Genomic DNA, 23,864 nt, shown 5'->3' with positions numbered 1-23,864 from the left:
ACAAGGCAGAGTGCTGTCAGGCGGACACACTGTGCCTCCTCTGAGAGCCATGCAAGCAGTCCTGTCACTGATATAAATAGTGTTCAGGCAGCAGTTAGTCTGCTGCACTGAGAAACACAGCACAATATTGACTGTGGCCTGGTAAATGTTAAGACGATTCAAGCTAAATAAATATAATTTAAATAATCCAAACTACAATGGGGAATGTTCAACAATTCCTACTTATTTTTGACAGAAAACTTACAAACTAGAAACATTTAGACTAGAGAACTGACTCGAGAGATCAAACTGCTTTAAAATAATACAGACAGTAGTAGTAGAAGAAAGAAGTAGTTTGTTTTTTTTCCGGTGTAAAATATTCTGGGTTTATAAAGCCCAGATTTGGATGTTACACCACAACACTTTTAAAAATGCACTGTGTAAATTTTCAGGTGGAGGGTCCATCACCTGCTTGTCTCCATGTTGATGTTATTGCTTTGTACTGAATGGTTTAAAATATCAATCTTGCTTTTGCACAATTACATTTTTATCAACTTAAAAACATGAATTCTTCTGTGACTGACCTGTAACTTGGCCTTTTGGCATCATTTGCTTGTGCTTGCTTGAGTCAAATAAGAGTAATGTGCATACTATGGAACATCCAAGCAATGCAAAAACATCTCTATGATGACAAGCAGGTGACGGACCCTCCACCAGAAAAGTTACACAGTGCACCTTTAAGCGCTAACTGCAGCGTTTTCTTCTATTCTGACCGGATTCAGCGACTATGTGAAAAATGGATATTCTCATTATATTGTGCTCTGTGTCATTTTCCATTCAATTTTCTGCAGTCATTTAGTGGCATATCTGCATTGATCACAGTGTCTGTCATATGCTCTTTGGATATCGCATGAGGCAGGGTGGTGGCAGGGACCGGCCATGTTATATTACAGCAATCAATGATGTTGTTATCAAATACTTAGGCTGAAGCTCATTAGTCAAGAAAATCCATAGATGTGGGTCACTTATTCATATTGTATATCCTAATGTGTTTGCTCCAGTGACAATGATCAGTGAAGACGCACCGCTCTGCTCTCTGCTCCTGCTTACGGCTTCCTACAGGCTGCTAATATAATGAAACAATAACAACTAACCAGATGGGCAAGTGTGTACGCTGTGCACTAAGAAATATGATTGCAATACATTTTTTCATTGCGTTTAAAGTGTTTTCATCAGTGGCCGCAGTTGTTTCCATTATCATTAGTGCTATTATGAAGCCAGATATGTAATTATTTAAAAATTCTGGGGAAAAAAAAAACAAAAAATGTAGGGGGGGTATGGAAAAAAAAATCTTCTCGCTGAATATTATTATCATTGAATTAATTATTTCAAAGTCTTGCAGTTTCACATCTGCCGGGGAGGTGTCCATGTGAAAAATTCCTCCACAGATTATCACCCACTTGAGTCGACTAATTGCTTGCAGCTGAATGTTCTAATTGAGCCACAACAGTCCTAGGGCTATTTTCATAAAAATCATTGTGCTCATGAATATAAAATACCAGCCAGATATAAAAAAGGAAAAAAAACAATAAGAAAAAAAAAACAAGCCAGTGTGCCAACAGGATGTTTCAAACGCAACGATGCCTCAATCCAATTCTCCACACTTTAGGACCACATCAATTTCACATGCTTAAAAGTGAACACAGCTTTCCACAAGTGCTAATGTGATTTTCCCCCACACACGCGCTGAAAATTAACAGGCCGGGGTAATTATGGCAACAAATAATTTTAGCCTCTTCAATCCGTTAGTAATGGAGACGGTACAGTAGATATGTTTTCTCCCTGTTCAAATTGCATATGGGATGATACAGCTGCGTGGCGTGCTTTGTTGATGGATAAAATTGGGAAATAATGTTGTCATATAGAGGACCTTGGAAAATGAAGGCAGATATTTCTCTTCAACAAAACGTCTGTGTACTTTATTATCACTATTTTCAGTCCAAATCGCTGAAATCACGTAAAAGAAAATAGCTGTGTGTTTGTATATTGTGGTGTAAAATATGACAAGTAAGACTTGTAAGATTTACCATAGTTCAAAAAAATACAAAAACAGAAGCTGTGAGCTGACACATCATTAGAGCCATTTTAGGCTTACTAGAAACTGGTTTTAGTCGTGGGATCTGGCAACCCTATGTGAAGACCTCATTTGGCTTTCTGGTTGATTGTTTTCAATTGGTTTGAAAAGCAAGACAAAATGTAGACAAAAATAAGTCTTACACCATGTAGCTGTTCTTGTAAATGTGAATAAACACAAAGAATTACTAGCAAAATAAATATTTGATTTTAACTTGATGAGTTAATGAATACACAGATATTTATAATAGTAGTTAAACAATCTCAAATGATGTGAAGAAGAAAAATCTACTAGAAGAATCCAGTATTCATTGCTAAGGAGCAGTGTTTTGCAAGGCGTCTGGCATAAAACAAACTGTCATGTTCCAAAATGACAAACTGCATTTTAAGAAACCATAGGATGTAGTAAAAGTTTTATGGCAATTATAAAAGGAAAAAATGCAAAGAACATGTCCCAGATGTAGTAAACCCACTCTGGCATTTCAGCATTAGTATTGCACAGCTCTGCTCTCTTTGGAAGCCAATATGTTTCACTCTCTGGATTTTGAGTGTGAATAATTCCGCCCACACACCTGAGAGACCTTTCATATCCAGTAGCTTTCTTTAAAACACACACTTCTCATGTTGTTCAAATAGTACAATAGCTTTTTCAGTGACATTGAAATGCCAAAATATATTTAAAGTAACTTCTGATCTAGGCCCCTGGCTTTTTAAGAAAATGGATGAGATTTGAGTTTTCCATAAAAGTGGTTCTTGACCTGTCCAACAGATCCTCTTGTAGGGCTACTCTACGCCCTAACCCACTTTGTTTTAGAGCATTACAACATGTATAGATGAAACAGCTCTTGTTCTTCTTGTTGCCTTTTGTGAATGAATTACATGCATTACTCTATTTTCCTCATTAGAAACATACCTAGAGTTGTGTTTTGTTTCATGTGGTAATACAGGAAGTGCTTCACTGTGTTTTTAAACTCCATACACCTTCACTAGAATCATTTAGATGATTTCAGCCCTGGAATTGCCGCTCTCTATTGAGCAGGATGCAGAGAGACTAATAATAAAGGATTATGTGATTATGTGTGAATGAAACTAAATCTCTGGGTATGTTTTTGAGGAGGTAACATTACAACAAGGCTTAAAGCGGACAAGAATTGATTTTGTGTAATATATGACTTTTACACATACATTCAATAGTATTTATTTAACTATAGGACAATGTAATTTTATATGACTATAGTGTAAAAAAAACCCACAATTCCTACACTCCTAAACTTTCTATACACTACAGGAACTTGACATAAAGACAGGACAGGTAAATATTTTCTGACCTGGTGTGAAAAGTTTGAGAACTACTCGTCTGTAAAGCTCGGTGAGAACTTTTTTAGCCCTGGATTTTGTCGAGTCAATAAGAGCGGCACTGGGCAGACGGGTTTAGCATTAGCGCACTAGTTATACGTTGGACCACAAGTGAGAAAAGAGCTATCCGCGTTCATCAAACCTGGCTTGACAATAAACCCCTGCATACAACGCCTCTTATTTTTTTATTTCCCAGGATGCATTTCCACAGACATGCTGACATTCCTGGAGCGGGGCCAATATCTCTTTCCCTTTCTCTCATATGACCCTCCATCTACTGTATTTTGGGCTCTGATGGCATCTCTGTACGCGACAACTGCTCTCGTGTCTAAGGTCTCATGCAGATGGTATTGCTCGTGGGGCAAGTCCGTACACCTTGGCGGCTGCGGGGTTGACTTTCCGCCTGAAATAATCCTGGTTTTGAGTGATGGCGAGGGGAGAGAGGAGAGGAGAAAAGCTCAAGGCTCGGGGTTGGATGTCAGTGATCAATCAGTGGGAGTTTAAGATGTATGAGGCGTCTTAAGAGTGCGCCCTGCCAAAGAAGCTGCCCTTAATCTGACCAAGCAGGATTTAACACAGGCTAAAAGAGCATCATTTGAATTTAGGGAAATGTGTTTGGAATAAAGACCATGTTGTGCAATAGGCAACCACATTTAGATTAGGGAGAGAGGGATGTATAAAATAGTATTGGGGAAATTGTGTGGAGAGCTGTTTTTTATATGTCCTGTTTAATGGTTTTGCCTTCTTTTTATAAGTGACATTTTGAGGACATTTGACCATTCAGAAGATCGAATATTTGGTTTTGAATTGTCAATTGCTACGGCATCCAAGCTACTTTTTCATCACGCTGCAGCCCATGGATATTTCTATATGCTAAACTGAGCTTTTTCGCTTTTGAGCATATAAAAATAATACTAGAATCTTATAAATACCATCTTTAAAGTTGTGTTTTGTGTTTTATTTGACTCATCACGTTTCAGTAATTATGTATATTGAGATTGTCTCTCTTGCCTCTGCCATATACATCAGCATGTTGTAATTATTGAAGCTCCTCTGTGTTTTTAAAATTCATGCTCTTTCACTTTATCTGATCATGCTAGCGCTCATCTCGTGTGAAAATGGATTTTGCTTTTTGCTTTATACAAACTACTGTACTTTCCAAGGTGCCCGGAGATGCAGTTTTGTATAGCCAAATGTCATGCTAAGTAAGGCTTTGAGGTATTTCCAGGACGCATACATTAATACAGCAACTATCGGGACTATAGTGCCCAAAGTACTTTTAAGGGTCGTTAATTTTAATACACAATTCTTTAAAAAATACAATCCATTCCCAATGTGCAGCTAAATAAAGCTTAGAAACGAAAGGATCTTGGTATTACTCGTTTGTAGTGAATTGCATAATAGTGTACTACCCAGAGAGAGCAAGTGTACCATTAGTGCCAGTATGATGAATGAAGAGGATTGTATGAGAAAAGGGCATCTGGACTAAAGCCTCTGCCACACCAACATTGCACTAGGAAGCAGGTTATTTGCTGCTCAATTCTTTCCTCTATTTTAATTTAATCAAACTGACAAACTGCAGTTATTTTCTCTGCAGTTAGAACTCCAGTTTGCTATTTTTGATGGAATAAATCAATTCAGCATCGCCTGCTATTACAGTTTTTGGCAGATGTTTTTCTACCAAAGGCGAAACAAATGTAAAAGGTGTCAAAAGCCATGGAATTGCAACTATTGACAAGTGCCCAAGTCTGTAACGCCCAGAGGTGAATTTCATATTAAAAACATAACTGTGTCAAATCAGATTCACTCGAGTCCATGTAGTGTTTCTATATCCTCACCTTTGTGACATGATCTTGTAGGCGTCTGGAAGATAGCAGTTGATGTTCTCCATCTGGAAGGGGTCGGCGTCACAGATCTTGTCATCCGTGCGGCCGTAGTTGGCACTTTCGATCATGATGACATCACTTCCTGGACAGCGTAAGTCAATGGGGTAGCCCTCACATGACAGCTCCCTCCGCACCAGGCCAAACGGCAAGGCAGCCCGGCTAAACCCTGGAGACAAAGAGAGCATGGCTCAGCATAGAAATATACAGGAGACGGGACTTTCAAAACACAAGAATAACAGGAATACATTCTTTATAGTTTGTTTCTTTTTTTACAGACAAAAGCCACGAGAAAATCAGTAGCCAGATACTGATTGATACTAAAACTAGTATTGAAAAAGATACTCATTGGAAGATATAAATAGAACAAATTTAGACCTTTCTGTGTTTTTGTCTCTTAATATCAGAACTTGTAGAAAAAGATTATATTTATTATATACATTTTGTAGGGAATCAAAAACTTGGGTATAGAGCATACATAGTACAAATATGAACTTTGAAATGTTAGTTGTGGCAACACTAGTTTTATTAATATAAATATAATATATAATACTTAACACAATTTTCTATGTGTTTTTTTTTTTCATGTAACCTTACCAATAACTGATGCAAAATTAACCTATATTCTCCCTAAAAACAAGCTAGTATCTCCTCCGACAACAAGGACAGGTCAAATGAGACATTTGCAGACACCACATGAGCATACTGCTAATCTCCTCAGCACTCGGACAACTATGTGGTGCGTAATTACAAAGCTCAGTGTTGATTGTTTTAAGTTCACCTCAGTGCACTTGGCCCGCTGAGCGGCTGTCTTCATTTTACTTTGTTGGAATACTTCATCAATTAAGCCTAAATACAATTATCTTTAGTCTGATTGAACACTATAATAGCAATTTGCATTCTGTAGAGCACCTCTTGTTCGCAAAAGGCTACAGTGGTATTTTGTAACGGAAGATAAATGTCATTTTGTATTTCCTGATCGTGGACCAATCAGGTTAAAGACTTCAGGGCTATGAAATAGCAATATACAATAGATATCATCTCACCTTCACAGCACTGTTTACTTGGGTGTGTGCAATCTGCAGGGAATGATTTTTCTTGTCTTTTTGCTCTATTCTTGACAGCAGGCTTACTCGAGTGGCCAACAGGCTAAAGGCTTTCAAATATGATATATTTCAGCCATATTTTATTTTTGCTGCCTTTCTCACCTTCTAGTGTCAGAATCAACTGCTTAAGGTAATAAACAATTTATCAGATATGTTGTGCAAGTATATTTTGAACAAAAATACAAGCCCTTGTGGAAAAAAAGAAAAAAATGACGTGTTAGGGAAGCTGACAAGCAATTTCGAGTTCCTGTCAATGCACTCCAGTGCAGCGTCGTCAAAAGTCAAGCAATACAATGTGTAGTCATGCTATAGGCCTATGTAAAACATCAGTCAACGTCAAATTACATGTCTTAAATAGTGATAAGGAAGGAGCAGATGTGAAAGACAGGGCACTGCTCTCACTGGCTACAACAGTGTATGAGACACTATATAGAAACTGAATGCATATGTTGAATGTGAGATATTTAAATGTGGTTATTTCAAATATGGGGGTAAAAAACATTATGTTTAAGCAGAAAACATACTGTATGCAAGTTTATGTGCAGTTTCATCAAATACTATATCTACAAATATTCACTTTTATGAGCAGAGCGGCACAAAACACACGTGATGTATTAAATGCATTTTATTGTGTGTTTTTTTTTTTCCTTTTACATTTTATTAAAATGTTGCATATACAAAATGTTAATTCCCTTTACATAAACACATTTGACCCTTGTCACACTGAAAAATTGAACAAACTGATTTTTGATTATAAAATATGAAATATTAAAACCATGAATCATGTAAAAGTTACATTTTGTTTCCTCAAGGTAAGCTAAATTATTTGTTTGCAGTAAGGGTATCTGGTTTAAAACTTTTGCACCAACAATAAAATAAAATGTGGTGATTTGACTGTTTGTAATTACGACAATAATACATGTGGTTACTGGTTTGTAAGCTATACTGAGGTTTGTTGAAGCTTCTCATTTTGGTTGGTCACATAATTCATCTCTGGAAAAGGTAAAATCTCCATTATAAAACTTTCTATGCCCGTTTAGCATCTCTGCCGTGTCTCTTTGGGCTTAGTTTTCCGGCTATATTAATACCACAGTCTTTTCACGGCAGATCTGTAGATTTTTCTCTAGTCCTTGGTGGTTTCCTCTTCCCAATTATGACAATAATAAATCTTAAGTTTTAAAGCACTTGATTAATTGGTGGAACATGCCGGCTGTTTAAAAATACAGAGATCCCTGCTGCTGTAAACCACCAAGTCTCCGAGGATGTAATGAATTCAATTTAAATGAATAACTCTCCACTATCATTTTCACATGTCGCATCATCAAAATAGATCTGGCCTAATTACACTGACAGATGGAAATGAAATGCAAATATCATGCATTACAAACATTTACAGATTTATGGAGTGATTTGCAGGACTAGTACTCAGGTAAAAATGTCAAAGTACTCTTCTGACAATACTTCTTGAATCAGATTTTATTCCTTTTGATATTTTGTCCCTGGGGATGTCGCAATATCTAAATTTTATGTTTCGATTATTGTGACAAGAAACATAATGATTTAAAATTATTTATAATTGTTGACACCGACACCAAACTCAAATCTGAATGAAAAAGTTTGTTAATGTGACACAAACAGCCAGATAAGAAAGTACTTTACAATTACGTTTACTTTTTATTGTGAAGATTGAATTGAAACGGCTTATTTTTACTTAAACATTCTAATGATTATTTTATTTTATTCTGTTCTTACAATTAGACTGTGTAAATAATCCTGGTATCCATTTTTGTCCAAACACACAAATCATATTTAACTGGGACTCAATGTGGCTGATATTTGTTTAAAATGCACTAACTTCGCATGCTACAATATCAAAACGGCATGGTCCAAAAACTTTGCCTCAAGTTCTGTAGTTTCACAGTGTGATTCTCTCGCTGCTAATCCTCATTCAAATTCTTGTTTACAGAAGTTTGCATGGGTCAGTGAAGCAGTCGTCATGTACTTGGTGAGATCCGCCCGTTCACTCTGGCCTAGTTTGCAGCTGCATATGATCTACTTCTTGGGCCATGTTTAAGTCCTCTGGGTTTGATCTCCAAATCCTCCTCCAAAACCACGGATGCTCACTGTGTCCCGGGAACGCTGCTAAAACACTTAAATGAGTCGGCAAGGCTGACTCTACTTCTGCTTCTACAATTTAAAACAAAGTACAAAAACAGGCTGACGCAACGTGTGCTACAAAACATGGAACAACCCAAAAAAAAGTACTCGCAACTTTACAAATGCGCTGATGGCCTAACTCGAAAAATATGATGTTTTTCAGTTCAAATATCTGCAAATCAAACTAAATGGGCCATGCTTAAAGGACATTTTATTTGTCAGCACGGTTTAGACCTGACAGAGCCAAAGCGTGGTCATAAACAACAGTGGACAGCCTCTCTCTCTCTTCATTGATTGTGCTCGAGGCTGGACTACTTTTTCACTCCACTGTTGACGGGTATTTTTGGAGCAGGAGATATGTGAATGACACAGACAGAATCAATAAAGGGACAAAGATAACCCCACCGGCCATTCACACACACGTTAAAGGTGCATTGTGTAACTTTTCTCGTGGAGGGCCTGTCAAATGCTTTTCTTCGTCGAGATGGCATTATTTGTCTGGAATGTTGCACAGTATGGTATTGAACTTTTCTATCTTCACAGAGGCCAAACCAGACAAAGTTACAGGTCAGATCTATGGAAAGACAACCCCACTCACCGAAAAAAATGTCTGTTTTTCTATGTATTTTTCAGCTATAAACCACCTGTTATTTAATAAATGTAAGGTAGAGCTGCTTAATGTCATACTGTGGCAAGTGAAGGAAACCCAACCAAAAAGATCTTAACTTTTGCTGTTAAATCATTATATGCTGCTAAGTCTATCACAATAACACATTTTTAAATGTGAAATATTGCTAAATATAAACGATAATATTGAAACAAATTAATGCCACTGACACAAAAACCCAACAGCAGATTCAGACCACAAAATCTATTCTAAATCTACAATGTTGTGACAAAAAACATGAGCTGTAATAAAGAAAAAGCAGAATTAAACACTTACTGTACTGAGTTTGTGTCTATAATGAATAACAGAAGTTATTGATTCAACCTTCTACAGCTCAAATATATATATATATATTTCCCAGTATTGCAAAGAAAATGTACACATATAGTAATTATCGTAACTGGTCTATATGTTGCACTATTGATTATATGCATGAAGATATTGTTGCAGTGTAACTATGAGTCCATACAAAATTATAGACACCACATGTTTTGTAAATGTGCTATCTCATTATATTGACAGCATAACTGCATTATGATTTGGTACTTTTTTTGTAATAGTGGAAATTTTTTTGTTATGTCTGCACTATGTCAAGATTTGTGCTGTAAAACTTGTAGACGATTGAATTATGAACAAAAATTACACAAATTAATTTAAGTGTTGTGTTACATTCTTCAAATTATTTATACAGCTCAAAAATCTTTAACAATATTGTACATTTAAAATACTTTTGTGGATAATTCTGCTTTGCGGTCTGGTTTCAATATTATTGTTTATCGTCTATATTGACTTCAGCAGTGTATTGCATTTCAAACTGTGTTCTTGTGACAGTCCAAGTCAAAATCATGATCAAATTGTAAATAAAATTGAATAAATAAAAACATGGTGATTTTTCTTTTCACAATAATAATACAACTAAATAAAATATGTAAAAAAATATAATCCCTTTCAGCTTGAATCCCCTTGAACCCAGTCATGCTCAGATCCTTCCGCTTGTGAGGTCTTTATTCCACACAAACCAGACATACAATATATTCCCTCTTCTTCCACTATTGCTTCAATTACACAACAGAGAGCAGCTATCAATAGTGCTGTAATAGGGTCAACTGTCAGATTGACAATAGGATTATAATTGAAAGATATTATTGATCTTTTCACAATGACCCAGAAAGTGCAGACCCCAGCTTTAAAACTGCCGAGCGCTTTAGTGCTAAGTGTATTTCAATGTCAAAGCATTAAACTAATAAAGACACATGATTCAAACTCTACACATCTCATTTGCATGGTCAGAAATACATTATTGTAATAAAGCATAACTTAGAAAGAGCCATCAAATGCTTTATAAATAGTGGAGGGAAAGCAATAAAAGAGATCTATCTATAATGCATAACAACGCAATATTTACTCTGCAACGCTGAATCAAAATCTGATCCTAATACAATTGCATAAATCCCTTTATATTGTATAATCAGAGTTTATATGGTCCCTGTTTTCATACAGATAATATTAAGACAGCCAAACATCATCGATCATCTGCTAGCACAATGTAGCACAATGTTCAAATTGTACCCAATGCTTCGACGTGCTAATCCAAATAATATCATTATTCAAATGAGCCTGAAAAGTAATCATGATTTAGCTTGTGTGTCATTAGCATAATTATTTATGGAAAACATGATCTGTAAATTATTTGCTATTTGCAGGGCAATAAATAAACAGAATCTTCCTATATGTTGGGGATTTGCACAAAAAGAAGAAGAAGAAAGAAGCTGCAGAGACTTGTTGCTGTAATTGAGGTATGTTTTTGTGCTGAAAAGGGATGCTGAGCCAACAGAATGAGAGTCCACACAACACACTGGCGCGAGGTGCAAAAACAGATCTGTGCGATTAAAAAGCAGAGATGTTTTTTCTTATTTGTGTTCCCTTATGATTGTCAGCGGCACACACGCACACACACTTTTCACACTCTGCCAGGGAAACTTAGCACTTTCCTCTTCACAGGATGTAGAACACCTCCTCCAAATATCAAAGAAGGCTGCCATTAGAATACTTCAACCTCTGCCTGTCAATCAAACCCCATCACATGTACCTATGTCCTATAGGCACTAATCACATCCAATGTGATGCAGTGAAGGACGCCCGCTCTGGTGGCCATGGCAACAAGCAGAGAGACAAAACTAGCGGGATCCTCATCGTGGCCTTGTTGACAGAAGTATTAATCAGGCATTCTCTTCAGCTATCTATAGAAAATCGGATTCAAATACAGCAGCATAGATAAAGCTTGTTATCAGTAGTATTCTTTTGTATAGGGCCTAGTAAACGTCTGATTAGGCTTAGGGGTCCAATTACACATGGTATCAAAAATACTAAAGCAATGTTTATCTAGTTAGAGGAGAACTATCAAAAAGAGCATATAGAAAAGGCAGACGTCACTTTATTCTTTGCAGCAGGGGTTTCTCAGAGCTCAGATGTAGTACTTTTTCATCAAATTTAAGTATTTCCACCACTATAACCTCAATGGCATTATATTGCATTGTGAAACAGACCTATTATTATTGTTCGAAGCTTTATTAAAAGGTACAGAGCTCTATCATAGCTTTGTAAAATGCATCAGAATGGCAAACTATATTGACCACAGGGCGCTCAGTGAAAAATTTGGACACCTCTGCGCTGAAAATCAAAAGCTTGTGCGCTAAATTTGAGTTATAGTCACTATGCAAAGATGCTGTCCCCTCTAACTATTATATTTCTACAGTTTTCAACAGTTATGGCCAGTTTTTCATTTTGCTTTCCTTCATATTCAAACTTAATGGCAACCTTAATGTAATAGTCTATTAACATGAGCATGCTATGGGTAAATGCCATTGATTTCAAACATGGTCCATTCTCCCTCACTTCATAGGTCATGATACTTCACTGCTCTAATGAGGTATGTCTTTCACTTCACCAACTGCCATGTCCTGGATAACCTTTAAAATAATGTTGGGTCAATACAGAATCATCAGCTCATGCGCAAAGAGAAAATCCAATTTATATAGAGACTTGATGGTGGTATTGAGTTATATTTACTGGTATACCCTATTTTTTGGTGTTGTTTTTTCACTTTTTGAATATGAACACATACACCAAAATTTTAAAGCATGTATACTTTTTGTTTTACATATTTAGAAAGTTGTAGTTTAGTACTTATTTATTCTCATACCTTATTCATCGAAAAGTTAGTCTTACTATAGTAGTTTCAATGTATATACTATACTCAAAAAGTTACAGACTAATCTTATTCCTCAGTTGTTACGTACATTTATTGTATATCACGTAGCTCTGACATGTTAATTACGCTACTGAAATATCATTTAATACATGAAAGCTGGAAGAACATATTTTGGGGTTCAATATTTTTTCTTTGCAAACGTGGGGAGATTTGTGTCATTTTAGTTGTAAGGCGATACGATTTGAGCTGCAGAGTAGAATAAATAACTTCTGTTGGTAATTATTGCTCCATTCTGTTATTTATTTGTTGCGGCCCACGCCTGTTTAAAATGGTTTACTGGAATTATCTTGCTTTCTGACAGTTGCAAAAAGTAGTTTCAGTATTATCATTTATCGCAATATTTCTGTGTTGCAATAAACCGTGCTTCAAAATGTGGGTTTAACACTGCAACGGATCGAAAATATCTTTAACTTCTTTCGCGTTTGGTAAGTTTTCCCTTCCAAAACCCTCTTTGTAATCTGAGTTGCTCATGCCACTAGAGTTAGCCCAGAGAGTGATCAAAAGCTCTATTCAGTCCACTCCACTGCTGCCATCTTTGTGACCGGGGGGACAAAAGGGGGTCTCCAGATTATTTTGATGTGAAAGCAGATAATTTTTCCTGTCGAGGTCCCGGTCAATGCTTGTCCACTCTCCGAAAGCTTGTCGACTTGCATTAGCGCTTGCCTTTGATTCGCCTGCTTCTTTATAATGAGGGCAAAACAGCTGCTTGTAAATGAGCTAGCATCACGGGCAGCAGAGGTTACTTGCTGGGGGGATTTGAGGTGAAAAGAAAAGTGTGGCGTATACGGCGCTAGCTGTGGAGACATAGGAAAACCCAGCTTGAGGTCTGAGCTAGGTTGTGCCCCACTTGCAAACCTCTACGTTAAAAGTTCTCCAACAGAGCTGATTCGATAATCCCGAGATATCCTGTATTCTTAACATGGCAGTTCTACGCAGGGGAGGTAAAGACGAAAAATATTGCAAATTTCCTGGAAACAGCGGGGTAGAGGCTGGTCTGCTGACGCTGTGTGGCCATTGCAGGGGGGAAAAAAACTCTTTGAACGCCTTTTCGTATTTCTCATTTACGCGCTTGGACACTGGGTTCCTATTTGCGTCCATGTGTCATTGTGTAGCATGCTGAAAACTGAAGTCACTTTTGGAAGCGGCTGACAGGAAAAGACAGTCAGTTATGTTGAGGTTTTGGCTTCTCCTGTAATTCAGCCCATAACATCTGAACATTATTAAAGTTTGTGACAAGCAATGTCCAAACTATGACTTTGAGGCTGGGAAACGCTCGCAAAACTTTCTGATTTAAATGTGTTTTTGAGACATCTATAGAAATGAGATTTGTGTGTGGAGTTCTTGTAATCTAAACCTCAAAAGATATGAGATTGTAAGTAAGGCTATATATTGAAAACGAATCTGACAATATTGCATTATAATGGTTAGAATGTAATAAGCAAAAGTTTGAACATTGTGGGATAAAATTATGTAGCCAGTTATATTTTACTTGTACATATGTTTTTTCTTTTGTTTTTCAGTGTTTTTCAGTGTACACTTGATTTGCATTCAGAAAAGTTTGTTGTAATGGAATCTTTAGCGGTGAAAACTCTTAATAGAATTGAATATTTACCCATAGATTTTACCATTGCATGAGAGGCGCTGTGCTATAATACCTGAAGAATAGCCATATCTGTGCTCCAGTAGTTTTGAATACCACTTTTTTGTTTACTTGTTGTATTCAGTTTTTCACTACTATAAAGCCATCAGTGTTGGAAAGTAACTGAATACACGTACTGAGAAAATGCATTCAGAATACTAACTGTGAGTAACTCTATTATGGTTAGTTACTCTTTCATTTGATAGTATTCAGAATACAGTGACTTTCCAAAAATCAAATGAATAAAAACTGGTACTTGATCTCACAATTTAGGCTTCAAACTGTACTAAATTAGTGAGAAAAACACAAAGCACCACTTTTGTTGTGAATTCATGTGTGATTTTTCTTTTTGCAGTCAGTGATAGGAAATGCATAAGAAACAGTGAAACAAACAAGCAGATTTTTAATCCTACGCTGCGTTTTTAACACTATAGTTCAAATGCAGCTCAATGTAAAAGTATTCAAAGTATTCGGAATACAGTACTCTGATTGGACCATGTATCTGAATACATTACAAAACACATTTTAATGTCTGTATTCAGTATTCTGTAACTAAATACATTTTCAAAGTATTCTTCCCATTAAATTCACTATGAATATTTCTCTTACATTCAGAATTAGCTGCTTTAGTGTGAATAATGATGGGTGATCCAGAGGGCTGTAGTTGAAAGTGAGAGGGGAAAAGGGAGATGAGGGAACACTATTGGGCAAAGATAAGGCTCGGAGTAGGCAGGGGAATGAGCACCTCCGTCTCATCTGTATTCTCCACCAGCCAATTCACTCCAGTTCATTTACATCTCTGCTACTTCCATAGCAACAGCAGGGGGCTATCAGCAGCATCTTTGATATAGGTACATGACTCGAGAAAATATCTTGTCATTTTGCTTTGAACATGAGCTGTAAAAAGGTACTGTTTATTCCAGGTTCTTTTTTCAAACTGGATTCCCACCAGCCAAAACATTAAAACTGTAAAAATTGATTGCGATGTAGAGAGGTGCAGAGTGGTGGTTATTATCAAACCCAGATAAATAGATTTGCTTATACTATTTCATGAGCTGCTCAAATCTAATTAAAGATAATAGCTTTTGTGTAATATTTCAAGGTAGTATCAAATTTAATTGAAATTGTCGACATTTGTTGAAAACCAAATTCCAGTCTCTCATAAAATTTAATCTATAATAATAATTTTTATATTGAGCTCCCAATTTGTATGACTAATGTCTTTCCCTGCAAGTACAGCTGTTGGTGATGTCCCTATAAGAGAGCATGGAATAAAGTAACATGGAGGAAAAAAAAAAAAAAAAAGAATATTATATAAGTCTATTTCATATTTTCATGTTCATTTCCTTCAGATCAGCTCAATCCAAATGCACAGCAGCAGCAGTAGCGGAAAAGACAGGCTCATCAGATTCCATGTACTCTTGTATGTAAATCAACCTTTAGGCCTAATTAAGCTCTGTGGGCCTCATCAAGGTCATAAATCCCTTTTTTTCATAATGCATTATTGACTCCACATCATCAGCACATGTTGGAGCACTGCGCTACTACGACTGCACAATGTCATCTCACTGTCTAATATCGGATAGCCCTGAGGCCAGGAGCTGAAGCAGTGTGTGTAAGTGTGTGTGTGTGTGTGTAAGTATCCGTGTGTACACCAGAATACACATTTTTAGGTCACATACAAAAAGCAAGGACATCTTCTAGTAACCAAGAAGTGTGCGCCATTCAGTTTTAACAAATGGTCAGACAGTAAAAGACCGGATAATGAAATTGGCCTTAAGTAGAACAAAGGTGGGTCAAGAATTTAATAAGAATTCTAATATTTTCAGCAAAAATCCTTCAGTGATAATAACTTGTAATTTCATATAAATTATACACACTTCATGAATTAATTTCCTATTTTATATTTGTGTTGGAGAATTGCCAAGACCAGCCAGTGAAATAGAAACACAGTATATCGCTTTCATTGATTTGTATTTCTCAATTAGGGTTGGGTATCATTAAGAAGTTGCCGATACAATACATACCTCGATACACAGGCCACGATACGATACATACCTCGATACACAGGCCACGATACGATACATATCTCGTTACAGTGCACTTTCGGTTCAATACGATATATTTCATATCAATTCGATACGGTTCAGTAAAAAGTAAAAGCTAAATCATGGCTGTGATACTAAAAGTCTTTGTTAAACCATTTCTTGTGCAGAGTTCATATGAAACACAAACATTTAAATCATGAAAACAGTGAAAATGTCAAATGTGTTGCATAAATGAGTTTTCTTCCTCTGAACAAGCAACAAAACTGTAGCACTGTAACAAAATAATTTAGTAAAATATACCAAAAAAAAAAAAAACTCTTGGTAATATATCGATACAGCAGTCCCCGATACTGATACTGTGTCATCAAATTTTTTTTTTTTTTTTTTTTCAGTATTAAAAGTGAGTAGAGCAGTAACAGGATTTTCTCTTTTGGTTGAATGGTAGTATAAAAGCAATAGCACTCATGTTCCATCAATATCTATAGAAACTTTTACTGACAACCAGAATTTTGATGCATAAATAGATAAGGGACCAGTCCTACCATTGACAGCCACTTAAGCTCATAACACAGCACACTTCACCTATAGCACCTTTCCTGCTGGATTTGTTGTTTTTGCCATGTCCTGATTCTCTCCATCACACCCTACATTACAATAAATAGACTGAGATACATGGTGAGGGCCCAGACTTCCTTCTCTGCTTCAATGAACCGTTTGATGCTCGTCGATTCAATAAGGAAGCGTTTCCCAATGGGTCACCAGTGGCAGTACACACAAATGAGAAGGGTCCATCTGCTTGGGTTTTTTGCATTCCCCAAGTGAACTTCCTTCTCCTCAGCATCACGTCCCCTCTCTCCTCTCTCTCTCCCTGTCTCATGTGTATGTATTTGTGGTACATTATTCAGCTCCTGCCTCTCCTGACCCCCGCCTGCCAGTTAAATTCCCTGACCAACCGGATAGTCATGCCCTGGCGACATCATGCACAGCAGCTCTAACTGAATTCTTCACCTAGCTCTTGTTCTGAATTTATGTCACATGATTGTTCAGCGACAAATGCTAATACTCTGAGGTGGAAGTAGGTGGTATTACATTTAAGGTACATTTTAAGAACAGATTAAGTTAAAAAAGTACGAAGTCTTGCATTAAATAGGTGTAATCCCTGTGTCGTCCAGGTAGTTTCCATCACAAAATAAATTTAATTCTGTCAACTGGACAAAGATTTTTGTAGTAAATAACTGCTATAATGTCTTATCGTTCAAGCTGGAACAATATATTTTGGGGGTCAATATTTATCGTGTGTACAATTTCTTTGTAAAAGTGAAGAAATTTGGGAGATTTTTGAGCTTTGCAAAGATAAATAAGTGACTTTTATGGCTAATTCTTGGTTCATTCTCTTCTTTATCTGTTGCAGTTCATTCCTTTTAATGAGACTGCCTATTTAAAAATATGTTTTCACTGGGATTATCCTGCTTTGTTGTCATTGTGTCAGGGGCATAAAAAAGTTTCATTATTATCATTTATCGCAGTATATCTCTGTAGCAAAACATTGTGTTTCAACATTTGTTATCGTGACAGGCCTTGTGAATATGTTTCGCCACTCATCCAAGAGGCTTTTTCATTACATTACATCACAAGAGCCCATTTCAAGTTGAGGTGTTTTAGCAGTTCTCGTGAAACCAGTTAACCATTGCAATAACAAACATGGTTGTTGCAGTAGAATATTTTTTTCTGAGATAATCTAATAATGTACACATTTTTACATCTTGAGGTGATCAATCAAACAGAAAACAAGCCAAGAAATAATTCAATTCAGTCTGGCGCACATTAATCACAGATCTGGCTTTGATTCATTATGATAAAAAAGACTAGAACATCTCTCTGTTTTTGTAATTGTTATAATGTTATAAATACAGATTCCTAATTCTCTCTTTTTTAATAAAAGAAATTCTCAATGGAAAGTATATTACTGCTTTCCATCTGTCTCTAGGCTTCACACTGAAGGGACAGAGCACTTTCAAGTTGTCATTTCAGGATTTATCAAACGTCTCTAGTGGTTATCAACTTTAATTATAGCTTGTTTTTATTGTGGGAAGAATAAGTATATTATGTAAATTAGAAAACAGCAAGTTGCAAGCAAAGGGGAATTGTCCAGCTGTGCCGGTGTCAGGGAATAATTAATAGTGAACTAATTTAAGTACTAGATTTTTAGTGTTGCCAAAGTTACTTTTTGACTCTATTCTGCACCCATCATTCACAGTAGAGTAAGCTGTAGCTCCTGACAAGCAAACATGACCTGAGGTCAGAATGACACACAAGGTCAAAGGTTAAAGTACAAGGGTCAGGCACAATTTGTAACTGACAGCACCTGAACTTGCACTTAAAACGTGGAAGAAGAATTACTCAAATCATTTATATACTCATTTGTTTATGGTATAATGACTGCTACAATTACAAACTATTTTTGCTGCTGCTATTTATAGTCTTAAACTCAAATTCCAGTTGCAATGCATGAACGAAATTCCTTTGCAATCTCTACAGAAATTACTTAGTTACAGTTAAATGGTTACACAAGTGAACAACAAGCAAAAAAGTTCAGCAAATTACTCACTTGAACCCTAATATATATTTGAAAAATGTCAAATAAAGTGTACAAAGAGTAAGCAGAATCTTTTGATGTAAAAAATAAACATATCAACCAGGTATATTTTGTTTAATGTCACATCATATAGACAGAACAGACTTTCCATGTGTAAGCTGACTTGGCCTAAAAGCATTTAATTGAAGGAAAACAGCAGATGCACTTGAAACCATGTAACCGAGTCCAGGAACAAGCTTCATAAATGGGCTCTTAGGGAGGCTTCAAAGGGCCTGCCTCTGAATTCTTCATATTTATGGATGTAGTTTCACCACCCATCGTTTACAGGAGCCTCTCCACGATTTATGGCTGCTCTAAATCAGGACCCAAAGCAAGAGGACAAAAAGGATTCCACAAAGGGCAAGCAGGAGTATCTGCTAACTCACTCTCCAACCTAGACAGTGACTGGGGACTGCTACACTGTACTAGTATGTTCTTTGGTTTTACCGTTATGATATTAGGAAAATAATGGGGATCACACACCACTAACCACATGCATGTTGTAAATTAATTGGGCTTTGTTGCTGGTACGAGATGATAGATGCAAACATAATTACTCAATATTAATATAACAATTATTTTGTTTTGAATTGCTGTAAGGACTATGATGCTCATTATTTGGGGAATTATTATTTAAGTGTGAACACAAAACACACACAAAAACAAAATCTGACTAAAAGTGTGCGCATTTTGTCACCTGGCGTAAACAAAAACATTTTAGCATAGGATATATAACATGTACCACTACAGTAACGGTTAAAAAATTGGAGCAAAAACTAGTACCAAAAATGTATATTTGTTATTTGTTTGATATGTTTTGATATAAAAGTTACCACATTGTCATTTCTTTAAGAAATCCTGTTACAAAGGATCTTAATATAAGTATTTTGTTCTGTCATTCTAGAGATAATGATTAATAAATATATTACACATTAAAATAAATATATTTACAGGAAAAAAGTAAAACCCCTAAATTTTTTTGGTCTTTGTCTGTATTGAGTCTGGATGTGTCTCTATGAGTGAAAATATCCTCAGTCTTTCATTTGATCCCTGCCTTCTAACCCTCTAAACCGGACACAGCTCCAGTCAAACGGCCTAGTTCCATTGGCGTGTCCATGAGCAGCACACTGGCTCCTGTTTGATATTCCATCTATAGTGGATAATCAGAACCAGTCTCCACCCGCCCCTTCCACGCAGCACTTCATCAGCAGTCCTCACATGAGCCCAGGCGCTCTCCTTGATGTCCACTACACAGGCTGCACCAAAATGGAAATATTACAGTCACTAAAGAGACACCAATGTGCTATTTCAGTTATCTAAAGGTTGTTTTTATGTTACATACACTGCTGCCTGTCTACAGAGCGTTGTTGGAACTCTGGGTAGAATTGTAACAAAGACACATTGCATTGGTTTGCAAATCTTTTTTTGCTCCCCTTCGCCACTGGAAATATTCCACTACTTTGCATATAGTAATTTATGTCAGATGCTTTTTTCTGATGCAAACCTCTCTATTTACCCAGGCTTGGGAGGAAGACACTTTTTTCTAAATAACATATAGAAAGTGAGGCTGTGCTCTTGTATATTTCAAAGCAACATCTGAAAGAAGCTTGGACGCTGTTTATAATGAATGGATTTATACTAATAAAACATAAAATGAATTGAAATAAGGCAATGCTATAAAATTACATGAAATATAAATCGAGCAAAATCCTAATTTCTAAAGAAGTTCAGCAAATAGACCCAATTACTCAGAAACAGCCCTTATATACTGTAGAAGTGTGCCAAATATTGAATCTGAGTGAGCAGCATACTGGAACACAACTTTTCAAACAAATGCAATACATTACTCTGAACAATTTAACTTTGTCCATACAAAGAAGCCCACATTCACTACTACAGTCCCATTTCCTGAGATCAAGCAACAATAGAGGTTCTAGAAATAAAAGCTCTTTGGCTCGACCACAGCATAAAGATAAGTGATATCTCTCTCCCGTTGTTTTGCTTTCATAAGGGACATTGTATGGTTATCACAATATGGTCTGAATACGCATAATAGGAACCTGCATGCTTACCTGTGCAAAGAGAGAAAGACAAAGCGAAACAGGGCAGATAGGGACAGGGAGCTAAACGGCTAATGTGGGGTGCCTGGGATTCCTGCATAGCCTCGTGGGACCAGAGTGAATACCCATTATCCACAAACATCAGTGCTGACAATGATTGGAGAAGCCAGTCTGTAGCTCTGTCAACCCCGACCACTCTCCCAGACAAGACTGAAAACCAATTAAGGCCCATGGTAGAGGTTGAGCGAGACACATGTTGCATAGTCCAGCGAATACTTTGTTCCTCAAGCAAAACAAAAATGGCCGCATCTTTCAACCAAAACAGGCCTGGTTTAGTCATGGCTGCTTGGTTAAAAATGTAATTTGAGGTGGCCCTGCTGTGACAGGAAGATGAGTAGAGTTGAACAATCCTGCAACCATGTCAAGGCCAAAGATCTCAGTGTGAATTATAGACAGTGACAGCAAACAAAAACTAATGATGCTTCCCAAGGTTATCTCTGTATAAATAAGCATTAGGAGGACGCTGATGCTGCAGGTTCAGGGAATTAGATAGAAGCGCAATTCAGGTCAGTAAAGAGGCATTAGAAACTCAATGCAAGGGAGCGAAGTCTATTTTTTTGGTTTTCTCGTGACCTTTTGCACTATGAGCAACAAAAATGGACAAACTTTTAACATGCTTCTGTTTTTTTTTTTTTGTTTGTTTGTTTGTTTGTTTTTTTTTACAATTTACTGAGTGGGTTGGGAACATTTTCATAATTTTAGTGTTGCTAATTATAGTATTTGTAAAAGCAAATTATTTATAACTTTAGAATTCTAAACTCATGGTCATTTCCAAGGCTGGAAAAGAATAGTCAGTGATGAGTGTGAGCTTAACTAGGCTAACTAAGGCTATAAATGAACTTGAGCTTGGTAATTTGATTTTAGTGAACAATATCTAGCCATGTCATTGAAATATTTTTTGTTGAAATTGTGGAAATTTTATCCTCATTGGCAAACGGCATAAAAAAAACAATAAGAGAATGGAATTGCCTGTACGGTGCTTTTAAATGACCCTCACATACATTTCTATGGTGAGAGAAGAGCCACTACAAGCCCTTCACAATCACTCACATACTGTACAGTAAGGGTGGGCATTATGCCATTCATTTTTAGTGGCATAATGGCATAGTGCCCATGCCGATCCTATGACGATTTTCTAGAGTCTAGATTACAATTTTATCATGATTTATGTAGTTGGAATGTTTATGGTATGTTTATGCTTTCAAGATGTAACTAAAACCATCTGTTTCTTCGGAGAGTACATACTTCACTGTTATTGGTTAAATGCATCTGCCACTCAGAGGCTGACCAATAGGTAAAAGTCTCAGGGTTTGAGCATAGTAATTTGACAATCTCTAGATTGTCTCAGGGATCAGATCATCAGTATATTTACTGTCACACTGCCTGGTCCTATTGTACAGTAGATTTTTCTTAGGTGCTACAGTAGGTGATAGAGGTTCGAGCTTTGATAAAAGTGGTTCAAAGATGCATGACAAACACAGACTTGGAGCCAACAGTGACAAGTCCTAATCCTGAAAATCCCTCCTTCCTCTGCTGAAAATCCTAATGAGGATTTGAAGTGCTCTGCAGGGAGAGGACCAGGGGGCGTGGCCCCACCCTGCCCTATTGTCTCCTTATCTGTTATTGGCCCAGGCCGATGAAAGAGACGTGACAGCTCTCCAGGTCTCACACAGGCCCCACACCGGCACGTCTCCACAGGGAAGCACAGCCTATACCCCCAACAAACAAACCCCGGACATTAAGAGGGAGCAAGGAGACAAAGCTAACACAGGCTGTTTACTAAAGACACAAATGCACACAAAGAGAAAGCTCACCTCTTTGGCTAAAATCATTTCAAAGCAGCTCTCCGTTATTAAAACCGGACAGATTCATGATTAAGAAACATTTCCCAATATTTCTATTGTTCTTTAAGTATATTTTACACAACAATGATTTTAGTACAATGGCCTTGAATGCACTTAATTCAATATATTATAAAATTATGACTTTACTGTATGCAGTTGTATAGAGTTATAGTTAGCATAAAAAAATGTATTTTAATGCTGTGTTGTTTGCCAAGACTCCACCTGCAGTCCCTGAATAAACAGACATACCTGTTATTCTGTGAAAAGTCAGAGTTGTACTGTTGATGACAGATCCTATTCTCACAGGCTCTTTCTCAAACTGAGCCCTGAGCTTTTACCTGCTGTAATTACATTTCAGAGCACCTTGATTGTCTATTTCATTCCAATGACTATGAAAGTGGAAGACTGAGACTTAAAGTCTTTCTCGTTCCATTCATGCCAGAGAAAAATGGGACTTTTAAAGGTGCCCTTGCTTGTTGCCCTTGAGAATTTTGAGTACTTCAAACATTTTAAGTTCACCACAGAAACAATGGAATGGTTTAGAGCTGTTATGGGCCGGACAAAAAGTGCCTGTTCTAGGCTTGTTCGTACAGGCCGTGCCATTGAAAAGCTTTTATCCTGTGACATTCCTTTTATATGGCAATCAGCTCACAAACACAGCCAGCACAGCCAGAACCTACCCCAAAACATGGTGACATAAACACCTGCCATACTGTTCCATAGCACATTTGAAACAGGCCTTCTACATAAGGAAAGCTGGAGTATATTAGATCTTTTAATATTAGTGCATTCTTATGTGTACACCTACTCAGTTGCCTGGGATCCAAAATACACATTTCTTCAATAATTTACAAATATGTGAGTCTGTTCACCTCTGAATCTCCCCCTATGCATGTCCCCAATCAAGGACATGCATAGTCTGTCCATATCAGAAAAAATAAAGGAAAGCAATATCACAGGAGGGCTAAAAAACATTCTCAATTTCTGCAGAATCTTAATCTGAGGTAAGAAAAATTTGAGTTTATT

General features: G+C 36.9%; 1 protein-coding gene across 1 annotated transcript in view; it reads right to left on the bottom strand.

The window, feature by feature from the left end:
- The window catches only part of adgrl2a (adhesion G protein-coupled receptor L2a), a 112,603-nt gene that overhangs the window by 61,407 nt on the left and 27,332 nt on the right, over positions 1-23,864 (bottom strand). The window contains exon 3 of the mRNA XM_055164668.1: positions 5,307-5,520. Within this exon, the coding sequence (XP_055020643.1) occupies positions 5,307-5,520 (214 nt within the window). The remainder of the gene's footprint in view (positions 1-5,306; positions 5,521-23,864) is intronic.

Source organism: Boleophthalmus pectinirostris, unplaced genomic scaffold (assembly GCF_026225935.1).
Source record: "Boleophthalmus pectinirostris isolate CB_2022bp ecotype Guang Dong unplaced genomic scaffold, ASM2622593v1 HiC_scaffold_7, whole genome shotgun sequence".
Classification (NCBI taxonomy): Eukaryota; Metazoa; Chordata; class Actinopteri; order Gobiiformes; family Gobiidae; genus Boleophthalmus; species Boleophthalmus pectinirostris.
Note: the sequence above shows the minus strand (reverse complement) of the source record. Positions and strands in the feature narration are given on the sequence as shown.